Raw genomic sequence first — 26,798 nt, 5'->3', positions numbered from 1 at the left:
GCATACATGCGAGAGCGTGGATCATTTCTAGCCAAGAGTGCGGGATGCGCGTTTTTCATGATGAAGAACACTTCGTCGGCGCCTTTTTCTTCGATCTGATGACAGGCACCGTCTCTCTTTCTCTCTTCCGCCTCGATCTGTCCTCGATCACCACAGAGAATGCGTCGGGAGATGGAAGTACAATTCACGATTTATATACATCATACACTATCACGCTTACCGCAACATTTTCTTTTTCTTTTTTTCTCTGAGTACGATACCACTCTAACGATTTTAAAATTAATTCTTTCCGGGGAAGAAAATGGAGAAAATTCTAATAATTTCGAATAAGTTTCATTATAGAAACATTATACATATATATATATAGAAAAACTTCCTTAGATTTGTGAGTTTTTATTTCACATAAAAATATTTTGCAAAGTTGAAATTAATCACTTTATACTTACATAAAAATTAAGCCAAATAGCAGACTACAAAATAACTATGGGATTGTACAGTTGGATTATACATATATAAGATCACTCGCAGGCATTAATAATAATACTGCAAAAAGTTTGACAATTTAGCAATCAATTTGAACATTTATATCATTATTCAGACAGATATTTATTTATCCAACGTAATTCTTCAGATTCCTATTTAACTAAATTTTTAGATATACTTCAGCAAAAAGCGTTCTTATCGGTGGTGGATTATTCTAGTGGATAAGAGAGTCTAATGAATTCCACATCGCAATATAGTAAGTATATATGTCACAAAAAAATGTTATCTTTATTAATACGAGCGATATATTACACATGTAATATATTAGCTTACACTCATTTGTTTATGTGTTTTGTATATATATATATATATATATATATGTATACGCCAAATATATGCGCATGAAGATACACGCGCATGGCACTCGTAACATGTTCGTTAATATCTGAACTCTGCTTTCTTCTCGCGATAAAATAGTTGTGTGCTCTACGTACAATTTCTACGAGCGCTTTAATTAACGCAATTAATATTCTCCTAATATTCACGCAAGACGACCAAGATCAATTAGGGATGTGACAATAACAAATAGAAGCGCAATAATTTCGTAGCAATAAGAATAAAATTAATAGCTTCGCCATTTGTGTCGATCATCTTCTGGCGATTGAAAATGTGTTAAATTTTTCTCCAGCAAGAAATTCATCGAGATTGTCAGATTATCGATTATATCCCCATTTGAACCCTAGTCGAGTTCGTGAACGAAATTGCACGAATCTATGTACATGACTGCCTTTTTGGAACGCCATTCTATCGTTCGATGATGAATCCTCCAATACGCATGAGAAGTTGTCGTGAAACGCGAGAAGGTACATAAGTACGGTATAAGATCGTATTTGAGTTAACAGGACTATCTCGCAGAGACGTATTTCCCGCGGGAGCGTACATTTATTGTAAAGGATCGTTTTTAAATCTACAATCGCGTATGCGCATTTATATGTAAGAGCTACCGTAGAAAAATACTGCTTCTCTTTCGTTTCTAGAACACGAGCTGCGCTCGCGAGAACAGCACCCGGCAAAAGCGACGCTAAAATACTAGCTTACTAAACATCGTGATTTAATTTTTAGCTACTAGTTGTCGGTATCTATATTATGTGCCCGATGAATATACTCCCAATATTCGAATAAATCGAACTCTCTAAAATTTTTAGAATGAATTGTTTCACTCTAAAAAGTGAAATTTCACTCTCAAAAATTAAAAATTGAACTACTCTTTTTTTTAAGATTGACTCAACTTTCGTAAAGGAATTTAGAGAGAATGAATAATGAATATGAATAGAGTATGAAGATATTCTTTTTTAGTATTCATCGAGAAATAAACAATATTCACTCGATTCAAATAAATATTTTTGCGAATGTGATTACAAATATTTTTTATTTCGTATTTATTCTTACTCTGCATTATTTGCACATAGCTTGCAAGCATAGAGTAAAAAGAAATCAATAAAAATAATGAAACCGGCAGAGAGAAATAATATATTTAAACTTATATAAGTCTTTTTTTAAATTATATAAAATTATTCACACATTCCTGCATAATAATCTAATTCCTCAATTAATATTATATTCAAGAAAATCACATTCGCGTAAAGGAATATAAAAAGAATAATGTACGCATAACGGAACCATTATAATAATTGTTTCTTTTTCTACATTCATAATTAAAGATTATAGATTTTATAAAAACAAGATTTAACAATATTATTTAATCGCTTAGAATCATTGAAATGTTGATTATAATTAAAGAATAAAGATTGCTTATAGAGGCTTCATTTTTTTTAGTTTACATTTTGTTTGAATACTTTGATTATTTTATATGCGAATAGTTATAAAATAATCATAATATTTTCATGAATAAATATAGGAATACATATTTTTATAACGTGAAAATTTTAAATAAATATAATTTGTAGCTCAATTTTATACAAATTTTGTATATTCATTTTCGTATTCATTAGGCACACTAATAGATGTTACATCGATCTTGTGCGAAAGTTTCACCAATATTGTTTATAGTAAAAATCTAAGTTCATCCGGACGGCGAAAGTTCCGCAGAAAACTAATAAATATATTATAATCACATATTTCTATCATCATTATCGTTATATATTTTATTTAAGGTCGAACGCGTGAGATACTTATGATTCTCGTTTTCATTCGACGCTACATATTATTAATAGTAAATATTTGAATATTATGTTATATATACGTGTGTATGTATACCCAAAAAATTAATGTAATAAAAGCAAGGCAATATTTTCTATCAAATCATAAATATGAAAACACTTCTTTTAATTTTAAAAATTTATTTGGACTCAACATCTTATTACATATTTATTAATATCCAGAAATTTCATGGACGACTAGAGTTAAGTCATATAAAGAAGAAAGAAAGAGACTGGATAAGGCATTTAAAAGTCGAAGATTACAAAGACGACGAATCATATTCACAATTAAAGCTTTTTCAAAAAAAAAAAAGAACGGTAAGCAATAAAATTCAAATTAAAGTTTGATGGAAAATACTGCCAAACTTGCGTTTTTCGGGAGATACTCCATACATTAGTATAATACTTAAATATAAATTGCATTGGCAGGACATTGCACGAATGCATCTGTTGCAGCCACGAAAACTCGTACCACCTACTCTCTAAATAAATAATATAATCAACTATTCTTTACCTGTCGTTCGAACGATAAATATTTCCTAAATTCGATTCTTTTATCAGGAAACCTTTGAAAATGTTATTCGCATAATGAACGTGTGCGCATAAATTCAAGTTCAATAAAAACTTTATACCGATTAATATCCGAGTAGAGTTTACGTGGCTAACATACGCACAAATATTTTCCTACTTCTATCGAGCCGTGCCACGCGACGATTATTATATCAAAGGCCCATTTGAAGACACATCTTTGCACGACAGATTGGCACGCGTGGAAACGGACGGTAAAAAATACAGTACGAGATACACAGATTGCAAATATAAAGATCTGCTATATTATAATATTAAAAGGACTAGATTCACGGATAATCCGTGCGTTTCGTTCGATTCGCAACTCCTCGTCGTTGCGTTCCTCTATTATATATCTCTAATGCTCTTATTACATTGACGGAAGCCAAATTTGTGTATGAAATAATCCTAGAATTTAAAACGATAGAATACTCACGCGCATCGTTTTTCCTCATATCGGAAAAAAAATAAAGAAAATTTATTAAGTTCCGTATTTTTTTAATTTATCGACACATTTTTTACATAAAAATATATTATTCAAGATGATAACTCACGAATGCGATAAGTTCAATCGAGAACCTACTTAAGTCTAGCCTAAAGAATTAAGATCATCGTGATATTTCCTGTCGTCGTTCATTCAGCGAGGCGACAGGTAATTTCGACCGTAAGTCTCTAATGCACGGGAATAAATTATCCTGCGTTACGTATAGCAAAACAACAATCCTCAACTAAGCGATTATTCGGAAATGTAAATCATAACTTTGTTCCTCCTTCAAGTTTGGCAAACGCGCGCTTCCATATATTCTCTTTTTTCTTCTGACATTTCTACAAGTATCGCTACAGTTGAATCAGTATTTCCCGAAACATATCTCAAACAATTTTGTAATACGTGTACTTTGTAGAGCATTGTACGATAGAAGATTAAAGCAATCCGATATTGATAAAAAAACAATATTTTAGTCGAAAAATCCAGAATGATGATACTAGTTTTGTAGGAGCGAAACGATGCCGCAAGTTTGTAAAGCAGAATATGCATGCGTGTTCCATCAGTATGTCGCAGACGTAAATAGGCGACCGAAATGGTTCGGGAAGCACTAGTCTAAATTAAAATGTACTTTCGTCTTGTTCGCGTTACTTCTGAGTAAATTTAACTCTCAAATTGACTTTCATTCCCGAGGAAGAGACGTGCACGTATATATATTCACTTAGAAAGAAATTACTGTTATCGAGATTCAATCTCTAATCGTGCGATAATCGGGTATAACAAGCAGCTATGAATTGCATCCGATGCAATCTCTCAATCTTTACTTTTCTGTTTATTTCGTCGAAGAAGCGATTATTCGGTATAACGATCCTATCAATAATTCCGTTAATGATACGCGCAAACTATAATGTCTAATGATGCTTAATAAACTCTAAGAAACAAAATTAAATTAATCAAACCTTTAGTGGAACCTACTGAACGTAGTCAACGACTAGGCGGTATCCTTCAGCAAACGCACTAAAGGATTTAATTTACCTTCATCTGAATTTCTGTACTGCTCCAGCAACTGTAAAACAAATCAGCAAATTTATTCATTAAGCATTATTATACATAGTGTAATATATTAATTAATAATACTGTTCAACAAAAAAAAATACATAAGAACAAAAATAATCGCTTCTCATAGTTTTAGGCGTTTAATATAAAAGTGCTCTATTATATCACAATTTTGAGAAACTTAAAGTAGCAAGAAAGGTTCATTTTAATACTTTTAAATTATAATTACATGTGATTGGAAAAGTTTTATTGTAATTAAAATGAAGTTGTTAGAACTTTCAACTCTTAAGGAATTTGTTCTCTTGGTTATAGATAAACAAATATTTATGATTGATATATAAGGTTTACTGTGTGTTGCGACTTACTATATAAGTTATTAAAATTCTTTATCAAAAATCTGGACAATATTGTTCTCGTTTTTCAAATTAAAAAAATTTTTTTTGTTAAATAGATTAGAAGAAAAACATTTATATGTTAGAGAGAAAATATTAAGTGTATAATTATGAATAAAATGATGAAAAATAATTATAAATTAAAGCAGACTGGGAGTGAATATTAAAATACATAAAATATATAAATTATTAATTAATATAGCCAATTTAAGATAATGTAACAATCGAATAAAGAAAATTCTTAAAACGTCTAAAAGTTTATGCTTTGCAGAGTAAGTATATGTAAAAGGTTGATTAAACACGCGATACAAAACCAACTTAGTTATTACACGTTAAAATTATGAATATTTATGCATGCATATTAACATTTATATTAACACGTTAAATATGGTTGACGATAATTGACGCTATAACGCTGATACGTCTCACCGATTCACGTACAAAATGCAATCGACTGCAGAGATTGGCGAATACCATCAATAGAAAAAAGTTTTTTCCCAACAGAACTCGTATCGTTGCGGATTTTTGTATTAACAGGGTTGTTTACTGAAATCTTGCAAAAATATCTCTGAGAATTTCCGGATTTCCAGGTATTTGTATTCAAAATTCCAAGTAAGATTTAAAAAAATGTTAATGCAACTTTAAAATAAATTGGAATATGAACAATATAAGCAACTCTTGAAAAGTAATAGAAGATAGATTCCATAAGATTATATCTATCATTTTTTACAATCGGAATAATCGAACTTATAGGATAATACAAGAAAGACAAACTACAATATAGTATCAGTACTATCATTAAACTCTCTTCTGCTAAGTCTTTTTGTCACTCTGATTTTTTTTTAAAACTCGCGAGAATGGATGTACGTGAATATACATTGCAAGCTATATTTATTGCTAACATTTTGCATTATCAAGAAAAAAATGATCAAAAAACAATGTTTCCAGGAAGAAACAGAATTAAAAGTAAAATTTCCAAAATTTTCCTGAGTACCTCCCGATAAAATTCCATAAAAGTTATTTTCAAAAGGAAATTTTCTGAAAATTTCAGATTTTTCCAGACAGTAAACAACCCTGATTAATGATAATGATGCGTTCAATGTTCATGAGATTTACATCAATACGAAAATTGAGTGTGCGTGACAGCGAGTTTTTTTCATAATCACCTACCTCGTACGACATTTCGCAAGACAATATCGCCATTGCTTCCGAATTGTGATGGGTAGCAGCGAGAAGTGCCGGTAACGTGTACGGTATCAATCTGGGATCTCCGTAAAACGGGAACGGCAGAGTACACAGTTGCTGAAGGACGCTGGGACCCGCGCCAGCCGACTGAAGAATCAGCTGGAACAGATTTCCCAATGGCAGACGTTATTCTTCGGCATAATTTTATTTTCTCTAGCTTTTCCAGCGATTCCGCGATGTCCGTAAAGAAAGAGAGAAGTCAGCGCGGACAACGGCTGGGAGTTATTGAAAAGAAAATTGCCTTCACGCAACCGAGAGCTATTGTTTCCGTATCATGATCTTTTTCTCATCCGTTCGTAGACATTGTCTCGAATTTTCGCTATTTTGTTATAATTGTAAACTGTATCGATATAAATTCTTAATGCTTCGCTGACAGGGATATGTCGATACTTTGATCAATAGTGGATAAAGTCCAGTCACGCGCACAAATAAAAACGCTTTTAAAAACTATTGTAATTTTAAAGCATGTATTCATGCTTTGCATGTTTCAAACTTTTGAAAAAGGTATCATAAAGGGAGATTTTGCGTAACAGATATAAATAATAATTAACCTACACTGTACGACCATATGAAATGTCAAAAATTACTTTTCACAGGAATATTTTTCTCTTTATAAGAAATCAGTCTTCGCAGGCGGAATCTCTCAGTCAAGTAGACGGAGATCGATATACCGGACGAAGATTCCCTTCTTGCAATTGTAAATTACCCGCATGGCACGTTCGACCGGAGTTGTTTAATTGTGAACGGTTAATTAAAGCAACAGAGTAATTTTCTTAAAGAGCGTGAGAACTTGAATGACCCAGGTGTCACGGAAGCGACTCTTTGGCGCAAGAAGATCGAACCGGACATCTGCGTCTCGTGACAAGTGCCTCTACGAACAGGACGTCGTATTCCTGTGCACCTGCATAAAACTCTTACAGGAAATGCCCACATTTTACGCATCCTTGTCTCCTTCAAGGTAGCCCGTATCGCGCTCGTATGGGTTAAATATCGGTCCGTTACGGTTGCCATAACTTCATGCCTAACTTAACGTAACTCGGTAATGATTGATTCGCGATAAAATCAGTCATTTCGAGAGAAATATGAATTCTTATCATAAGAATAGATTTCATCCTGTGTGAATTGCCTCTATAAAAGTAGCCTCATCAATCCTGAAGATTATTTTTAACTTTTTTCTAATTATGGCTAAAGCAAGTCTTCTTACAGAGGGTTTCTAAGTTCCTTATATAATGAGACAACGTATCGCGATTAACAATGTGTAGCGGCACGCGCGTGATCCCGAGATGACTAGTTAACGCCAGGTCCGGGTTTAAAATAAATAAACGGAAAGCGGTAACGTGCCCACCATGGCGCCACCGCAAAAAAAAAAATCCATTTCTCGAATTCGGTTACGACCGTCGACAAAAAACGGAGTCGGATGTATTTATGATCGCGAACGGAGAAGGTGATACCGTCGTACCGGGTAGGCGATAACCCTGGCTGCTGCAGATGCTCGTAGAAACTTAAAAGCGTCTCGTCTCTCCCTTTCTCTCCCTTCCTCTCTTTCTGTTTTATACACGACGCAGACACTTTCTCTCTCTCTCTCTCTCTCTTTCTCTCTCTCGCTTTTTTTCTTTCTTCCTCTCATCTTGCGGAAAACGATTTTTCCAAGGCAGCTACTCTTGGAGAGTCGACTCTCACTCTTGAGAGCGGCGACCTTAAAAAAGCGCTGAAAGACGAATGCGCGACATCGGCGGTGCACTCAGCGTTTACATTCCGATTCACATGTCCACGAGATCAACGCGGACGCGTAGTCTCAGACAACGTGCAAACGATGATGTTAAACTGTAGTTACTTCGCGAGAAGTATCCTTAAATTAGGAAATCTCGTTGATTAAGCACTAAACTCGTTCGCAAAAGATGCTCACGAGTGCTCTGAACAATTTTCGTATTAATAATACTCTGGAAATTAATATTTCAGCATTGTAATTAAATCTTGATAGTTAATAATAGTCTATATCTAATGTTTTCTTATTCTGGAATATATAACCACACATGATATTACAGTTCTATTCGAGAACTGTAATATCATGTGTGGTATTTGATTGAGATATATTAATTATTTCGTTATAAATAATCATTTTATATATAATAAACTCTAATAAAGGGAAAAGAGAGAGTTATAGTAGAGATATGTATATAGATAGACGAACACATTTAAACAGATGTTTAAAAGTACACACAGAAAAATATCATTCCATTGCTAAGAAAAGTGACTCAATTTATTTTCTTTCTTCCATTGCTAAGAAAAGTACTCAATTTATTTTCTTCTTTTTAAGTAACAGTTTATCTTTAACAAAGAATATTTTGATAATAATCTTAAAATATGCTTGTTATAAAATTTGGAAAAACTCATTATTATTTATTCAAAACAAGAATTGATTTTCTTTTAAAAGAATATTCTAAAATTCATCGAAGAAATAACTTCATATAATAAGCAAATCTTATTTTAAAATATATTTTTAATAAATTTGATGCTTGTGATGGACTTATAATAGATTTGCGGATAGATGAACTACTTGAAATACTTGAAACAAGTATTGATTACTTACGTATAGTATGTTTTTTTTTCTCTAGATATTTTATCACATAGATAATAAAAATCTATTAATTTATTAATAAATATTTACAGAGAGAGGCTCTAAAACATATTGTGTAAATATTTAAAAGTATTTAGTATAAATATATTTTTAAGTTATTTTTATTATTCGATACTAGCCATACTACTTTTAAATATATGCTTTATTTATTATTTCTTAAATTATTTTAAGAAAAATTTCCTGCATTTCGCAACGTTTACATTTCACTGATTTCAATGTTCGTATTTTATCCCTTTAATTAATTTCACGCTCGGACTTCTTTCGTTTTCCGCGTCGCAATTATAAATGCTATGAATTTTCGTCGTTTTGCGAGCTGATGGACCAGTATTGTGCGTGTACACACGCCCTGGAGCGCACAGAATGGTACGCCGTAAATATATCTTAACGGCGTTCGGCCGTATATTGATGGGAGGTCTGCTGAGTGTGTTGTGTCTAACAGCCTCTTCCTTCTTCTCGCCAGTAACGCACTGTGCACGCCATCCAGCGCGTACGTTTCTCATAGTAAAGTAACGGGTGACTCGAAACATTGTAGTTGACAGTCTTAACGCCGATTCGAGGAATTTAAAGCTGTGCTATACTATACATGCACTATATGTATACAGTAAAATACCAAAATCAAACGAATATGCTCAACAAAAGTATACTCTCGTTTAATAACATCCGTGGATAAAATCTTGAAACACAGCTAATATTTTCAAAGTAAATAAAAGTATTAATGCGTCATAGCTTTGTCATGTAAGAAAGAATAATAAAGATTAATAATGTCAGAATTAATCTTTTACTCTATTTTTATTTTTTGGGAGAAAAAAGAGAAAGAAAGAGAGAAATGAAGAGCTCAAAAAGACGATTTTTAAAACGGACTTATTAAGAAAAAAAAGGATTTGACAGCAAATTCAGATTCTACGCAAATGAACGTACGGCTACACTTAACTTGTTTCGCTAGAAAGGCCCGTTCGAACTCTGAGGTATTCGATCGCATAAACTACCATATGGGAACAGGACGTACCTGATTGTCCGGATTGTTAAGGGAGAAGTACCCAAGCACTGCAAACAATTCCGAGAGGATGTGAATACCGCTCGTATTCGGCATAGAGCCCACCTCCGACTTGTCCGACAAAGAGTCGCGGGACAGTCGAGTTATTAGATGACTCGCTATCAGCCGCCATTGCAGGCTCGTACCCTCGGCGCCCAAGAAGCTCTGTAACAGAACATTTTCCGTTTGTAACAAGAAGTTATGTACATCAATTAATATTTTTATAAACTCCTTTCGATCGGACAAAACTCTTGTAAGCTCAAAGCTTGAAATTAGAAACTCTATATCAGAATCTAACCACGAGCGATTTTGTCAAAATCCTACGAGAAAGAAATGTATGTACACACACTGTTAGATATAAAAGAGAAAGAGAAGCAATGGGAACCTAATCCCTTAAGTTAAATAGTATTTTATTTTCGACTTCCATGTGTGTCAAAATGTAAATTAATCCATTTCTGTGGTTATAGTTTCAAAATACACATCGTCCATATTAATGTATACACTTAGTAGATAATAAACTAAATTCGAGTCAAATTTAATACATTTTCTTGAGTTAAATTGTTTCAATCAAATTAACGACATAGTGGGTAGGAGCAGTGGTGAAATAGAAATGATTAAAAATATCTTCAAATATAATTTGACATTGTGAACTTTAACAGTGTATATTTTCTCCCTGTGTCTACTACGTCACTCTAACTTACTGTTGTCTCATTCTATAATCTTAATTAAAATTATAAATTAAACAGTATAAGTTAAAGTGAGATAGTATATATAATATATATATATATATATATAGAGAAATTACACATATATATTTTCTCTATGGTAGGATTTTGACATAATCGCTCGTGGCCAGACTCCGTAATAAGGTCTCTAGTTAAAATCTAAGATAAACATTATCGGACTGGCGACCAGAACATCGGCTTAACTTGTCGTGAAAAAACTGAGTGCAAAGAGAATAGATAATAACCGTCGGTTTTTCGGCAAATGCACGCGGGGCTCATCTGGTAATCGACGGGCGATCCCGCGGGACAGGGCACAGCCCTCCCGCGGGGCACACGATAGCCCTTATGGTTTTTGCGGGGCGAAGGGCGCGAGGTATGGCTGCTTCAATTCAATTCGCGGTTGGCTCGCTGCGAGAGAACTTCACGGGAGGCCTTTACGTCTTGACAGGCCGAACCCCCGCGATACATGATATCTCCATCACGCCCGGCGCCCTATGACGATAAGCTGCATTGTTGGCGGCAACAAGCGGCATCGTTGTCATTTGGAGAGGCGACGCCGGGGGTGGGTTGCGGTAATGCCGAATTGCGAAACTGTCGTGAATTAAAAAGTAATGGAGCTTATGGCGATTTAATGAGCGACAGCGTCCCAGCTATTACTTAGACTGAAATCAAGTATCAATGATCGAGATTCAAAAGATAGTGAAATAGAATAAACTAACACTGTGCGTATCTATCTAATAATTTTTATCGTATGTAATTAATATCAGAATGTAATTATCCGACGTCAACTATATATTTGATGAATATGATTACACTGGATATGACGAGTAAACTTAAATAGCCGTATTTGGCGTGAATTGTCTAGCACGAATCCTAAAATTGGAAAGGAATAAATACTATGCACGAGCCGAGCAACGTCATGTTCGATGATGATGAAACTCGGAGGAATGATAATTCAAGAGAGTTGAATACAATAATAGCGTACACAGTTCAAAAATGTAACAGTCTATTTAAGAACACTAAATCCCGCATCCAGCCGTTTATAACTTAATTAACTTTGCTTGCAATGTACGCTTTTATCTTCGAATTTACATTCAGATATATTTTCTCCAAAACAACATTCCTTTTATACTGAAAAAAAATTAATAATATTTCTTTGAATAGTACTAAGTAAATATTTACTTAGAATTATTCAAACAAATATTTATTAAAATTTAGTATTTTTTCAAGTGTACTTGCGTTTTTACTGATTCAATAATTATTTAAAGTCTCGTTTCAAGATTACAATAACACAGATTTACATGGAAATATATAAATGCATTGAGACAAAAAGTAATGAATTAATACGTTCAGATCGAAGAATAATTAATAAATGTATAAATGTGCGTTAATAACAAAAAAATAGAAGAATAAAGGATCATTTATTACAAATTTTGTCGAGGACTAAAGTCGCAAAAAGGAATTATATATACCTGCAGCGTCCGAAGATCGAGTTCTGCGATCGATTTAAGGAGCTTGAGGCCGTGGCTAGCCAGGGTTCGCACGGCGGTCGTGAATGTTTGGCTAGGGGTGGGCGAAGCACCTTTCTGATTCTGCGACGTGTACGCGACCGCAGCATAAAGAGCGCCGATCGCACTCGATGCCTCAGTCGTCGACAAAGTCGACAACAAGTGCGACTCGTTACTCGTTTGCTCGACACCGCTGCTGCTCTCGCCGTGCACGCTGACAGAATCTTGATCGACGGACCTCCTCAGATGACTGCAGATACGTGCGAGGAGATCGTAAGATGATACCAGCAACGGCGATTCATGCTCCTGATCCAGAAAAAAATCCGTCTCGATCAGGGCCCGACTGTGGCGTGACACGCGATCCACTAAGCTGCCGGCTACCAGATATCTGAAGCACAAAAGAATCGAGACACGTATTATAAGTCTCGCGGATCATCGAAGCCGCATCTTTTTTCCTCGATGTTTTTGATATCTTTGGAGTAGGGTCAAGGAGAATTCCCATGGTTGAGATATTCTTCATTAAAATTTACTATTTCTATGTTCTTACTTGTCACTAGAATCATCATCTTTAACCCTTTGATTATGGAGTTATTTGTACAACTCAATGTGGAACAACTGAATGATATTAATAGTGTAAAAATGTAATTAATTCTTTAATGCTGCTCTGGATATAGCATGTCTGGCACTCTTTTTCCTATGTTTTTTCCATTGCTTAATAATTTTTTTATAACATACATTTGTTTGTTGTAATGTTACTTAATGTCTGACATTTTGATTGAAAAAAAAATTTTTTACAGCACGTTTATTTTTATGAAAGTTATAAACAATTGAATTGAATTAAGTATAACATATTCAAGTATGTGTTCAATGAAGATTAACATTAACAACAGCTAATTATGAATAGTCAAGTATGTTAATAGTCGTGCTAATATTTCGTTACAATCAAATTTTGTTATAACTAATAAAGGTCAAAGAAAACGCTGTAAGTAATTTACTTTATAATACTTCAACATTTTTCTCTGCGTACGTTATAACGTTTTCGACTGCAATGTGTTTGAACTGACCTGGATTAATGATGTTACATGCTCTACTATTGATTGACGTTACATGCTCTACCAATAATAAAGCATGCAACGTCATTAATTCAACTCAGGTCGGCTCAAAATTCATTGCAGTCGAGAACATTAGTGTTCACGAAGTGTTCTTTCCCTTTTACATTTTAAATTTTCAGTACATGAAGGTCGGTCCCGGTTGTTTCGATTCAGGAAGTACGTGTAAGGGTCGAAGAATTTTAAAGAGCATTCTCGCAGCGGCACAAAACAATACGAACTCGTCTCGTTGATAGACGCGAAAGTGCAGGAACACCTGTTCTAAACGGAGAAACGAACAATCCAATATTCAAACGGGCCGTCGACCCCTGGACCGACGAAGGATCTCACTCCAGTACTTTCAGCAATCGATGCTCGTCGATCACCGAACGATCATACGGCAGCGAAATGTGCATATGGGCGCCAGGGGAGATGGAACCGGATAAAAAAAAAACAATGTATTGCTTACAGGACAGCATGTGCGACGGCGTAACACGAGAGGATTATAACATCAGTGCGTAATTCCGAGAGAAAGAGAGAAGGTAGGGGGATGAAGGAGCGGCCAGAACGGCGAGAAGAGCGTGTAGGGAACTGAGGGGGTTGCGATCGGCGGCGCACGTGATGCTTATTCTATCCGGTAGTTGTATGTATACGTTTTTCTTTCTCTCGTATAGGCAGCATCCCCTTCCGCGGCCGCGCAAGCCCGAGAGGGTGCGTGCCTGTCAGCGTGTATTATCGCCACCCCCTTCGACTCCTCTCCTCGGCAGAAACGCACACAAACTCGGGGCGTCAATGAGTATTGAAATATATAATACACACAGTGAAAGAGAGAGAAGGAAAGAGGGTGCGCCGCCCTTCGATCCTACGTCCGTGGAAGGCCAACTGTCGCGTCTAATCATAACTAACTGCGAGCTAATCCCGCCGCACTAGCTTCGATTGTAGCGTAAAAATGGTTGACGATATCGCGTTGTATTTCCCGAAACATTGTACTCGCGTCAACCGATATTTCCATCTCGAGTGCGCAGGTTCAAAGACGCGAAATTCCAGAAGATGAATTTTTAACATTCCGCTCGTCGACACGAGACGGAATATGGGATCCGGTTTGTCGAGTCGTGTCGCCATCCGTAGAGATGATTTTTTTTTCTTTTCTTTTCTTTTATTCTTTTTCTTCTGCTCGTTCCCCCAATAAGCGCGACGGACGGTCTTAAGCCTGTCGGAGCCAGAGATATGACAATGGACGAATGCGAGTCGCCACGATGACGCGTGATGCCAAACATTGGTGCGACGGATCTGAGTAAATTCGCTAATAAAATGCAGCGAAATGATCGCGGATTAGAATTGCTCAACACGCTAATCGCCAGCTCGCACGATTACACGAGAACCCCTCCGCGTCCTTAATCTATAACAACATAGGCGACAGTTGGACGAGGGGAATCGCCGTCTTCGAATGTAATAATTTTGCGACGAGCCGAGTGGCTACCCCGCCTTCCTTCCCGTTCACCATTCTGCTTCCGTTTCGCTACTCTATGGTATCACCGGATTACATCCGTGAAAGTCACTGCACGGGATCGCTTAATCCTTTAACCCATAGTAGGGATAAATCTTTTCGATCCAGGTGATGCTATTCACTCACAGCCTGAAATATTGAATCATACTTTCATAATCATGTAATCGCATGGGGTATGCTAGCCTGAAATGACGGTATTCCCAAAATCAGTTCTACAACCACAGATCGGTCAATTTGATGATGATTTTTCCTCGACTTAAGTGTCGAATTTTATCCACTTTTCAAACTTTAATTTAAGATCAGGGTCGTAAACAGTTGTGCACAAAGGTATCATTAAATCAGGGGGCAAAATTAAGTTTCAAGAATCAATTCTCTATTCCTGTGATACACCAATTCTGTGTGCTCGCTTCTATAAGATTTAATTTCTTCCAAAATATATATATTGTACATAAATTTGAAAAAAACCATATCACAAAATTTGAAATCATTGGCCAAATTGGATAGTTGTTTTTCGATATTATTAAAATCATTCAGTACATACAGAGTCCATATCATGCCATTAGCATCAGAATACTAATCATATAACAGTTTCCATAGATCGAAAACGTAAAAAGTAAACAATTACTCCATTAACTTTAATGACAAAAATTTTCACTTTTCACATTTCTGCTTTAGGAAAAGATTATTCCTTAGAACAGAAATAAAAATTGCCTTTCTAAAGATGCTTGAAAAATAACTTTTTTAAATAAATTAATAAACAAAAATATTAAAAGGTATGCAAAATTGTCTCTTTGTATAAAAGCGAATACTTATATTATACTCTGAATACTTATATTATACTTTCGTAATTAAATTTCAAACTCAGACGTTTTGTTAAATACTTCTTGCTATATACCGTTTAAAATTAATTTAAAAAAAAAAGATTTCCTTATTCAGAGTTGCTACAGAAAATGAATTTTAAAATTCCCTAATTTTTCCAGATTTTCCAGATAAAATAGAAAATTGTCCATGAGTAATATAAAATATGTAAATTTTAACATTTAGACTCAAGGATTGTAGGAAAGCTAGTCTATATTATTAAAAACAATGTAAAAAAGTAGCATAAAAAAGTACAATTTTGGATGCAAATTCAAGCCATAGCAAAAAATAAATTAGTTTTAGAAAAAAAGAATGCAGTTATGACGAAAAAGAGGGATCAAATAAAAATACTGAATAAAATATAAATTTTAATTATTTTAATAAAATCGTTTGAAGTGCACAAATATTGAACATATTTGATTATAAACGTCAAATATAATATTTAAAAAATTATAACAATTATTTGGAATAGGAGCAGTTTCAGGGAATTGTGAGCAAATTTCGAAATTCCAGATTTTTTTTACATTTTCCCCTGACTTTTTTCCGGTTTCCATAACCAATTTCAATTTCCCTGATTTTTCCCGGTTTTCCAGGTCTATGATAACCTTGTTATTTATTCGCAAATTTCAAGATGCTTCGAATCGACTCTCAATTTAGAAGCGAACTTTCCCGTTAATATTTCTGTCAATCTTTACGATAAGGCAGAAGTATCTTTCCAAAAACAGAGTACGATATTAAGTTTCGCTATTAATTTTCAATTAGAAATTCAGTCAGGCGAAAGGCAATTGAACCGTCTTTAGAATATATATTCCTCAATCTGCCATTCAATTTACCGCACGCGTACTGGAGGTATCGAAGCGATTCGTGCCAACCAGAAAGATCCCGTGTCCCGATCTTCACGCACGTCCGCGTCAGGGGGTGCGTCGCCCCGCCAGTCTGAGATTGCGATCTATCATTGAATGTTTGCGGGGGGAAAGTCTCGAGGCAAATATATCGAATTTATTTATTATCCCCTCGTCCCGCCCCTGCACGCATCCACGGGAAGGGGAGAGAAAGGGAAAGAAAGAGGATGAGAGTGGCGAGCGGCTGGCCATATATACTGCTACCCTGGAGAAGCCGCCATTAGCTAACCATATGATTATTTCATAGCGAGCTCGCGAGGGTGCATATCTTTGCTCTTTCAGCCCGCACCCCCAACGAACCGGCAGTTGCTTACGCGATTTGCGCGCTGCACCGCGCGAGTGCACTTATGGACAGGAAAAAGGCTCTCCGAGGGTAGGCTTACCCCTGAGGAGGAGGATAATCGAACGGATGGCTCGTAATTTGTGTGTCCTGGATTACCAGAGAATGGGGAAAATATGTGTCTATCCGGTTTAAAATGTCGCGTAATTCGAATTTTTGGAGAACAATCACAAGTATCTTTCGTATGTAATAGGAATGTAAAACTGAGGTAGCCTTTGGTCATAGTCACAATTTCGGAGATATAACGATGCTATGTTTACAGATTCATGAAGAATACATATTTTCGGCAATATATATAGATGAATATTTGTTTCCCAAAGTGCTACACGTATTTAAAGTAATATACGCGCGATGCGTATGGGTGATAAAAATATACGTGACTTTGACAAACGAGGCGGAATAAAAATAAGCGGAAACAATTTTTCTGTTAATCCGAACGAATAACGCAGTGGTATCTAGCTGAAAATCGCCGCAACAAATTTTTCGCGAATGCGCGTGAGTCAGCCGAATAACACTCCGGAATTAATGCTGTAAATCAATCAAAAATGTAATTTCCGACGTATGTTCGGCTGAAAACGCAAATATTTTGTACCATGTACTAGGAGAAAGGATAAATCTCTAGTTGTACCATTGACTATCTAGTTGTATAAAATTGAAGTGATACAAACAATGCAGTAGTATATTAATCAATATGGTAAATTAATTGCTAAATGTGTATATATTTTTTGTTCTTTAAAGTGCTATATATTTATATGATATATGTATACTGAGAAAAAAAATTGTTCAATTGACTAAATTAATTTAATCCGTTTTTTATTTCTCTTGATGAAGAATATATGTATTTAAGTCAAACATATTATATTTGACTTAAATACATAAATTCTCCAACGAAAGAAACAAAGATGAAACTAGACTAATTTAGTCAAGTGAACAATTAATTAGACAAATGAATAATTTTTTTCTCAGTGTATAATAATATATAAAATTACGAATTATTTAAAATAATTGTTGATTTGAAATAACTGCTATATAGTCCATTTCAACGTACCTAAATTTAATGTAAACTGTACTTGAAAATTGTTCGTCGAAGGAATGGTGTTCATAGTAAGAATAACAGAATTCCAGGTCCAGCGCGCTCGGTGGAAATATTCCTCTTCGGCGCCGGACAAACGCGCCTGGCAGAAGTGCCATTTCGCTATTTCGACAATAGGGTATGTTTGCGCAACGAAATGGCAGAAGTGTGTAAATGACAGTCGCGTATCATTGAGTCGGAAAAAAAGGGAGTAGCGCGGGGTGTGGTGGTCGGGCCATTCGGTCGCCAATCTTGTTCGCTATTTCGATTCTCCATTATCGATCGGATGTAAAAATAGATACATTTTTTCTAATTTAACGTTAAAAAAGAAAGAATCGAACTAGGCGATACAATTGAATACTGTGTACATAAAATTGTGAACGTATTTCTTACAATAGCAATCGCAAAGTTACGTCTAGAGGGATAAATGAAATTTTATTTTTTTTCAACAGTATAAAAAATTGACATTAGACGCGATATTGGCATTAGAAGAGCATACACGATTATTCTGTTGTTAAACTATTAAAACTTAACGATACCATCGCAAAGCTTCGACGAGTTTGTATTAAATGTCAATAAGGGATGTCGGTACGCGAAATAAAGCCTGAAACAAGGTCAAATGGGTGGTCTTCGTCGAATTGGTAATGTATTATAATCCTGAGCTCTGACATCCAGCAACTCAGGATATTGCTACTCCGAATTCGTTGATGCGTAATGCATTCGCGCTGGGATTTCGGTAGCGCGGGGGATGAAGCGCACTACGGTACTCCGTACGTACAGACGGAGTGCAGGGGTGAGCGTAGGGTGAAGAGTGCTAACTCTATGCGACTTGGCCGAGCATAGCGACGGTGTCAAGCGTACTGTAAATTCGCTCAAACGATGCGCGAATAAGCGCGAATAAAAGTAAACACGAGAATTTCGATGGAACTCCGCGGTTCTCTACGTTTCAACAAAGATAAACCCACGATTATGCAAGTTATTTGAAAATAATCATACAATTATAGAAGTCGAATAATGTGTGAAAATGAAAGTTTGGATAAAAAAGGAAACAGCGGAATATGATGAAGATGTAAAAGTAAAAACAGAGTAAATTGCCAAATTATTTAAATGTTATGACAAGCTTGTTATCTTTATATTAATGTACACATATATTGTATACGTATACTGTAAAAACATCACTGCAGTGAATTTTGAGAGTGGCAATTATTTTTTTTTTTTTTCTCTTTTTTTTTCGGTAACGATATAATGTTGACATTTCTATTTGATTCCTGAAAAAAACTTTATGACTGTTTGAAATTGCTAAAAATGTCGCGCCGACATCCATTATTAGCGGCCGTGTAAAATCCGTGCATTGGTTTTCTGTAAACCTGAATTTTTTAATAACCGATTGCAGCTCTGTTGACTGGAGACCATTTACCGATATTCAATATGTTATGAACATGCCAGTGAAATGTATTCGTGCTGTGCTTCGGCGAAGTACCCCCGTTTGCGCGTATTTATACGTGGAGTAGAATTTCTAAAAATAATTTATGTTTACCTACAGAAATTCAATATTCCCCGAGAAGAAGATACGTATATACGCCGTGGTACAAAATGGCAGTCCGCGGTCGCATCTAGTATATTTACATAAAAATACGCTTTTATACAAGAATGTATATCGGCTATACTTGATAAGAGAGACGAGGTAAAGGCAAAATATCTGTAAAATAAATACAGCGCACTCAATCAATTTAGTTATTGATCTATTAGCACAAAAGACTTAAACAATTACTTGAATGAAAAGCAATTAACAATTTTACAATCAGCACGACTTATTATGTCGGTTGAATAATATCAATATATAAATTAAAAAATTTTAAAATTTCTTCTTAATTAATTTAACCCTCAGTACTCACAAAGGGTTAGCGTATAACTCCCCCCCCCCCCCATTTTCAGACGTTTTTTTCCGATTTTTCATTTATTGCAAAATATCTTTTGTGCTACGACATTTTAGACTTTCTAACTAAAAAATTCTTTCTCAGTCTTCAAATGATAGATTAACAAAAAAAAATTAATTAAAATGCACTACAATCTAAACAAAAGAAAACTGAGTTACAAATACGCAGATGTGGATAGATAGGGAATTTCTTAAGATGTGAGTATTTAAACGATTTCTATGATTTTTTAACAATTTCCAATAATTTAACAAAAATCAAGATATGAAAAACATTAACACGCAATACATAATAAGTAATAGTAAATGATCAAATCTAGATTACGTTTTCTGATAAATAGAATATCGCGCGTGCACAACGCTGCTATTTTTTAATACTTTTTTACCCAAGTATTTTATTTTCTAAGTAATTCCACGGATACAGCAGAAGTTCCTAGGGAGGCGTTACTTTTGTGAGTGTACAATGTATCTCGCCATGTCAGAGTCAACACCGGATTTCTTCTAGCGTCGTTTAAAGCTAGCCCTATGCCGGGTGAGTACGTGGAGGATAATAGACAATGTTGAAGCTTGCCACTTAACAGAATGGGAACAAGAACAGCCGCTCTGCCTATTTCTACTTGCGCCCCTATCTCAACCTGATCAAATACTCGGCTCCAATCCCGCGGTTCCCATTACTATTGCCACTCTTGTCATCGCTGTCGTTGACAGCACTATTATTGTTAAAGATCCTTTTTCTCGGGTCCGTAAGAAACTTCACAAGCTTAAAAATTAATAAAATTAAAGGACTGCACTGTTAGATGGAATTGCTCAAAGGAGCAATGGCAATCCAATTTCCTTGAGTTAAATAACATTTTGTTATTTTTAACTTCCATATGTAAATCAATCCATTTCTGTAGTTAGTTTCAAAGCAAATAATTAACGTACTTAAAATTAAACTGAAAATAAACTAAATTTGAGTCAAATTTAATACATTTTCTTGAATTAAATTGTTTAATTCCACGGTTCATTAAATTAGCGACATATTGAGTAGGAACCGTGGTGACCTATAAAAATGATAGAAAATAATTCAAATTGAGTATAATTGACATTATAAATTAAACAATGTGTGACTTTCCGACGAACATTTATTTGTAAATCGTCTCATAGAAATTATTCTGATCGTAAAGTAAGAACCCTTTTCGTGCTGATCGGTTATTCAGTTTCACGTCATCGGCGAGCAGCGCAGCATTTAACACTGTCCGAAGAGTAGATTAGAGGATGCGCGCCTTGGGAATGAATACACGTTACGAGCGGAAGGCTTCGGAAATGAATCACTGACCAACACCCGGCGATGCCAGCTGATACTTCAAGTGCATCTGCTGTCTATTTGATGCTAAATCGCCAAACTAGTATTTACCTTAAATTTATGACGCGATCTGAAACAAGTTTTCAGACGTGATGACAATCGTTTCGATAGAACGTAAGACGGATCAATATCAATGTAAATCTCGTAATGGATTCAAGTTTGCGTAAATAGGAAGCGTCAAATGTGTTAAAATTATAGAATAAAACTGTTTGTTTTTATAGTATAAAAATAGTAGGTGGAATTTTGGAAATGTGGTAAATAAGAACAGAAGAGTCTATTTTAGCAAGATATGAAAAATAATTAATTTGCACCGGTTTGAAAATATACCGCTCAAATCTGATGCCATTTAAAAAAAGGGCTCGGTTAATGAGTGCTGGTAAAATCCGTAGGGGATATTATTCTCTTTGTATAGAAACATTCGTGTTGTAGAAAAACGTTGGCGCGCTTCAATTTTTGTCTTCGTTAAAATTGTATGCTCGTGCGCTTTTAAAATAAAACGAGTGCGTGCATTATACAATCGATCCGATAATTAATAATAATTGGAAAGTGAGAAGAGGACTTATTGCTTACGCGCTTGTAACGTTTACAAGATAAAATACAATGTCATCATAATTAATTCGACAGCGTGCATTGTCGGTAATAATTTAAATCATTATTTATGCGCGCGAACGATACCACCTGCCATTCGTGAATTTGATGTAATATTTAATTGGCAATTTGCATGTCTGAATTCCAATATGAAAAGAAGTTAATTAAATACGAGCCGCACACGCAGGTTGCGTTTCCTACGTTAAATATATATAATATTTTTGGAAAAAAAGAGAATTCTCTTTCATCCCCAAAATCAAAGATTCATCGATAAAGCAAGTAATTTTTCGCTTCAAAATAAGAATCACGCTAGACTCACGAAAAAATTCTGATTAAATACTGCGTGTACGTTGAAAAAATATAACTAAATCTTAATAAATATTTATTTGAATAGTGCCAACTAAACATAATTTATGCTTACAATAAATAAATATTTATTCAATAAAATAAAAAAATGATTGTTAAATTAACTTAATAGTTCTTGTTTCAATTATACTTTTATATTTAGTAAATATTTGCTGATACTATTCAAACAAATTACTTACTAATTTAGAACGTTTTTTTTCAATGTACGTAAAAAACTCTTCTAACCACCATCTTTTTTTACCATTATTTAGAAACAAATTTTCTTAATAAATACGTTAATAAAAACGAATGAAATTGCGCTTTCCCTATAGTTTCCATTTGCGCAAGGTTCGAACCAGAATTCTACGTAAAGTTCAATCGAAGCATGAGTTAACAAAGCATGAGGAGTCATGCGTGTTCTATTTACATTCTACGAAGACTATACAATCCTTTATGAAAAAACCCTCCTTCACAATTTAATTTGGAAAAAGAAGTCTTTCCGCGTGCCTACGTTTACGGAAACTCCACTCCTCTTCCCATCCTCTAATACGATTTCAAAGTTTATATGTGTAATTTTTCAACACCCTGTGTACGAGCACGCTAAACCGATTCGCGGTGTATCGACCAATCCCGCGAGCAACACGTAGAAAAAAGGAGCGTAACGAGAATACGAAGAATAGCAAACGACTGGGCGTGTTGCGCGTAGGTCGCCGATAGCTCGGCACAAAGAGAGAGAGAAAAAGAGAGAGAGAGAGAGGGGGGGGGGGCGGAGGGATGAGTCGAGTTCGTACGAAAGAGGGTTGGGAGGATACGGGGGGGAAGGAGAGGGGTATATATCGGCCGAGGGTGAATTTGGACGGGAGAAACAGAGAGGGAGCAAGGAGGAGAGAACGAGACGAAGGGGAGGAGAGCAGTCCATTAGCAGATTACGTACCCAACCCGCCTCGCTCATTCACCCCCGCGATGTTTTTTCTTCTTCTCCCCCTTTCTTCCGCGACCGCCGATGATCTTGCCGGTCTGTGCCGAACCCACCCTCGCGCTTTCAGGCTCGTCCAAAGCCGCCTTCGCCGAGGACGAACGTGGCAGGTGCCCGCGTGCGACTTCGGCACCCCTTTGGACCGCCGCCAAAACGTACGTTATCGGTTTTTGGTCGCCGACGCGCCGATTTCGTCGATTATACCTAGAGTTCCTTTCTCCACGATCTCATTCCCTTAACGAGAAGAGTCGCGAAATCCTCTGATTGCGATTCCGAGAAAATCCGTTAAGTTTCTTCTCTTTCATGATTTTACCCGACTTCGACTGGCCGAATTCTTCGAATAAGCCGGTTAATGGTACGGTTTATAATTTCCGAATAAAGCTACTAAAAAGAAAAGAAAAATGTTATGTATCGTACGTATTAGCGGAGAATTTATGGGAGAATTTTATTTAACGTGTATAGAAGTCCATTATGTCTACTCTATAATAGTCGTAAGCCGCAAAAATTGATCAATCATTGATCAATCATAAACGTGTGTTCGATGACACAATTTCACATAATGCCTGTTCTATTATGAAAAATACAAGATGTTTCGCTTTTTGATCAATGACCAATCAGAAAATTAGTCCAAACTGTTACAATATATATGCAGAATCGTTATTAGAAATTTACCAATAAAAAATTTGCCTCAAATTACCACTCAACCGCTATTGTGCGCAATGAAATACTTTATATTTGTACATCACGTATTCAACACAACCATAAGCCATAAAAATTAATCAATTACGATTACTTTCTTCACATTTCGACTACAATTGATCAATTTTATAATTTATGACTATTATAGAATTGATATTAAACGAGATTCTACCACGCATCGACATTTATTGCTATTTTCTTCTCGCGATTCGCGCGCCGAATCTATTTGCATGAAATCGATAAGGTGGAGAACGAGGAGGCTACGGGGGTGAGAAAGAAGTCCGAAAATGCCCATGGGAAAACGTCGGTGTGCGTTTATGCGAGATACGTTCGCGAGAGAGCGAGCCTTTGGTGTCAGCCGGTACGAGAAAAAAGAGAGAGAGAGAGAGGGAGGGAGAGGAGGAGGAGGAGGATGCTCTTTAGGACGGCGAAACTAAATTATCAGATCAAACAGCAGCACCGTTATATTAATAAAATAGATTTTGCCCGCCGCTCTTCAAAGGGGAAGAGACCGGCGCGCCGTCGTTTCGCGTCTAACCTCGTTTCGCGCAACTCCCGATTTAATCAGGTTGCACGACTAAAACGTAGCCTTTTCATTTTCGTAATAAACCCTACCTATCTCGTGCGAGCGAGGAGGCATGGCAGGCAGAAGAAGCCACCGTGGACCTTATTACGTTAAGTAAATGCGCGAGCCGCTGTTCGCCTAGGCGGCGTATTAATTAATGCGACAGTTTGATGTTGCCTGACGATTACGTCGTCGCAAATCATTTTTGCGATAGTTACGCGACCAACCATTTGCCTGATACAAAGCGGAAGATAGAAAGTTGAAGAGAGAGGGAAGAAAAAGGAAGAAAAGGAAGGAGAGAGATCGTTGTACGATCCAATCGACTGAGAATGTCGATTTTTGTTTCTCAGCAGACGATTGAGAGTTAATTTTATTTGGTCGTAAGTTTTTTTTTTTTTTTTTAATGGAACTGACAACTTTCACTTTCAGTCGCAAACATTAAAGCGAAGGCTTGAAGATAAGTAGGCTTACGTGGTGCGGCTTATCATCTAAAATCCGCGTTAAATCTTTGTAAGAATATCTTTTTTATATTCATTGAAAATATAACGCACGACGTAAGCTTTGTCAAGATAATTATTTCAAGTCCAAAGGATTAATAATACATAACAATTGGTTTAAGGACTTTAGAATTTTTTAACATGAATTTAGTAACATGAATATAAAGGAGAAATCATTTCACTGTATTTTAATTTCGAACTAAAATTTTCACGACACCTCGCCTTTACGCTTCCGCGTTATGCAATAATTCTCTCGTCTGCGTTATTTTTTAACGATTACGTAGTAGGCTTAAAGCGACAGTCTGGCGGAAAGTGCGTCATTTCTGCGCACAATTAAGACGTAGTCCTTTAATTCCTTATAACAATAGATGGGGGGACACGGGAAGCCACGGGCAGGCTAAGGAAAATTTAGGCTCGTGGACGTCGACAAGCTGATCGAAAGCCCATTTAATCCCCGTACCGCAAAGAGAAACAAAAAGCGAAATCGCACCGAGTTTCTCTTACATCCGTTTCAATTAACCAGTGCAAACTGTGATTTATCTCGGGTACGCGCACGGAAGATGGGCACTTTAAGAAGCATAACGCTTTTCAAATCGGTACATTTCTATTATACTTCTACAATTCTTTCGGATTGTCAGATCTGCTCTTGCACAAGATGATAATCAAACTTAGTACCAATATTCCATGTGTTTAAATCGTTCCATCGAACTTTTCTTTAAGTTGCATATGTAAAATTTTCGCGATACCGGTAATACGACTACAACATTTCTGATGATGTTATCTATATTTAAAAGTCAATACTAACAAATTTAAGTATCAAGATATGTGATTTTATCAAGTATGTAATTTCAAATGTTATGAGGTAAAATATATCATAATTTACAGAAATTCTTCAATTTTAGCAAGCGTTGTAGACGCTTTCTCTTAGATTTTTAATTAATACTGAATTGATAATTTCATTATTTAACGTTGATAATTATAAGATAATTTTTTTCTTATATTTTTAATTAATATTGATGATATAAAGAACGACGTCTTCTAGCTGATGAATTTTTTTTTAATCATTCAAAAAGAGGATATAATTGGTTATCAGTTTCATATTTGTTATTTTCTGTACTTCCTATTTAGATATTTCTGTTATGTACAAATGTTTGAATTATCATCATCATCATCATCATCATCATCATCATCATCATCATCATCATCATCATCATCATCATCATCATTATTATTATTATTACTATTATTATTATTATTATTATTGTTATTATTATTATTATTGGAAGTCTAAGCTTATAAGCAGCATTACTGTTGATCTCTCACTTGTTAAGACACTCTTCATCACTTTTCAGGATATCGATCATGTAATATTTTCCCTAGAGCGGAAACGTGAAAAATTGCTCTATTAACTTCAACAATAAAAATTTTTACTTTTCATATTTACCCCCGGGAAAAAGTTATGATTAATATCCCATTCATGTCTGCAATAAAATTATTATTATTCAATTATTATTATTATTAAATTTCGAATTATAACATAGAAAGTATATTGTATTTTTCTGGTGTTAAATGATAAAAAATTGCAACGATAAGTTTATTTAACTCGGCTTCCGGCCAATATTTCATCAAAATTGTTCGGGCAAAAAGTAAAAGCGAGGAGATTTGATTGAATGCCGGACATTCGTTCGCAAGCGTAAGCAAATTACTCGCTTGATTCTGTTTCGATTGAAAAA

At 35.4% G+C, this 26,798-nt stretch overlaps 1 protein-coding gene across 4 annotated transcripts in view; it reads right to left on the bottom strand.

The window, feature by feature from the left end:
- Positions 1 to 735: 735 nt before the first annotated feature.
- ssp3 (short spindle 3) overlaps positions 736 to 26,798 on the bottom strand; it is a 46,273-nt gene continuing 20,210 nt past the window's right edge. For all 4 annotated transcript variants that reach the window (XM_087416661.1, XM_087416658.1, XM_011059494.2 and 1 more), the window contains exons 12-15: positions 12,315 to 12,738; positions 10,091 to 10,282; positions 6,372 to 6,545; positions 736 to 4,819 (exon numbers count right to left, since the gene is read on the bottom strand). In XM_087416661.1, the coding sequence (XP_087272787.1) occupies positions 4,745 to 4,819; positions 6,372 to 6,545; positions 10,091 to 10,282; positions 12,315 to 12,738 (865 nt within the window). In that variant the 3' untranslated portion in view covers positions 736 to 4,744. The remainder of the gene's footprint in view (positions 4,820 to 6,371; positions 6,546 to 10,090; positions 10,283 to 12,314; positions 12,739 to 26,798) is intronic.

Source organism: Acromyrmex echinatior, chromosome 2 (assembly GCF_024713525.1).
Source record: "Acromyrmex echinatior isolate Ae372 chromosome 2, ASM2471352v2, whole genome shotgun sequence".
Lineage (NCBI taxonomy): Eukaryota > Metazoa > Arthropoda > Insecta > Hymenoptera > Formicidae > Acromyrmex > Acromyrmex echinatior.
The sequence above is the reverse complement of the archived record's forward strand: the minus strand, read 5'-3'. Positions and strand labels throughout refer to the sequence as shown.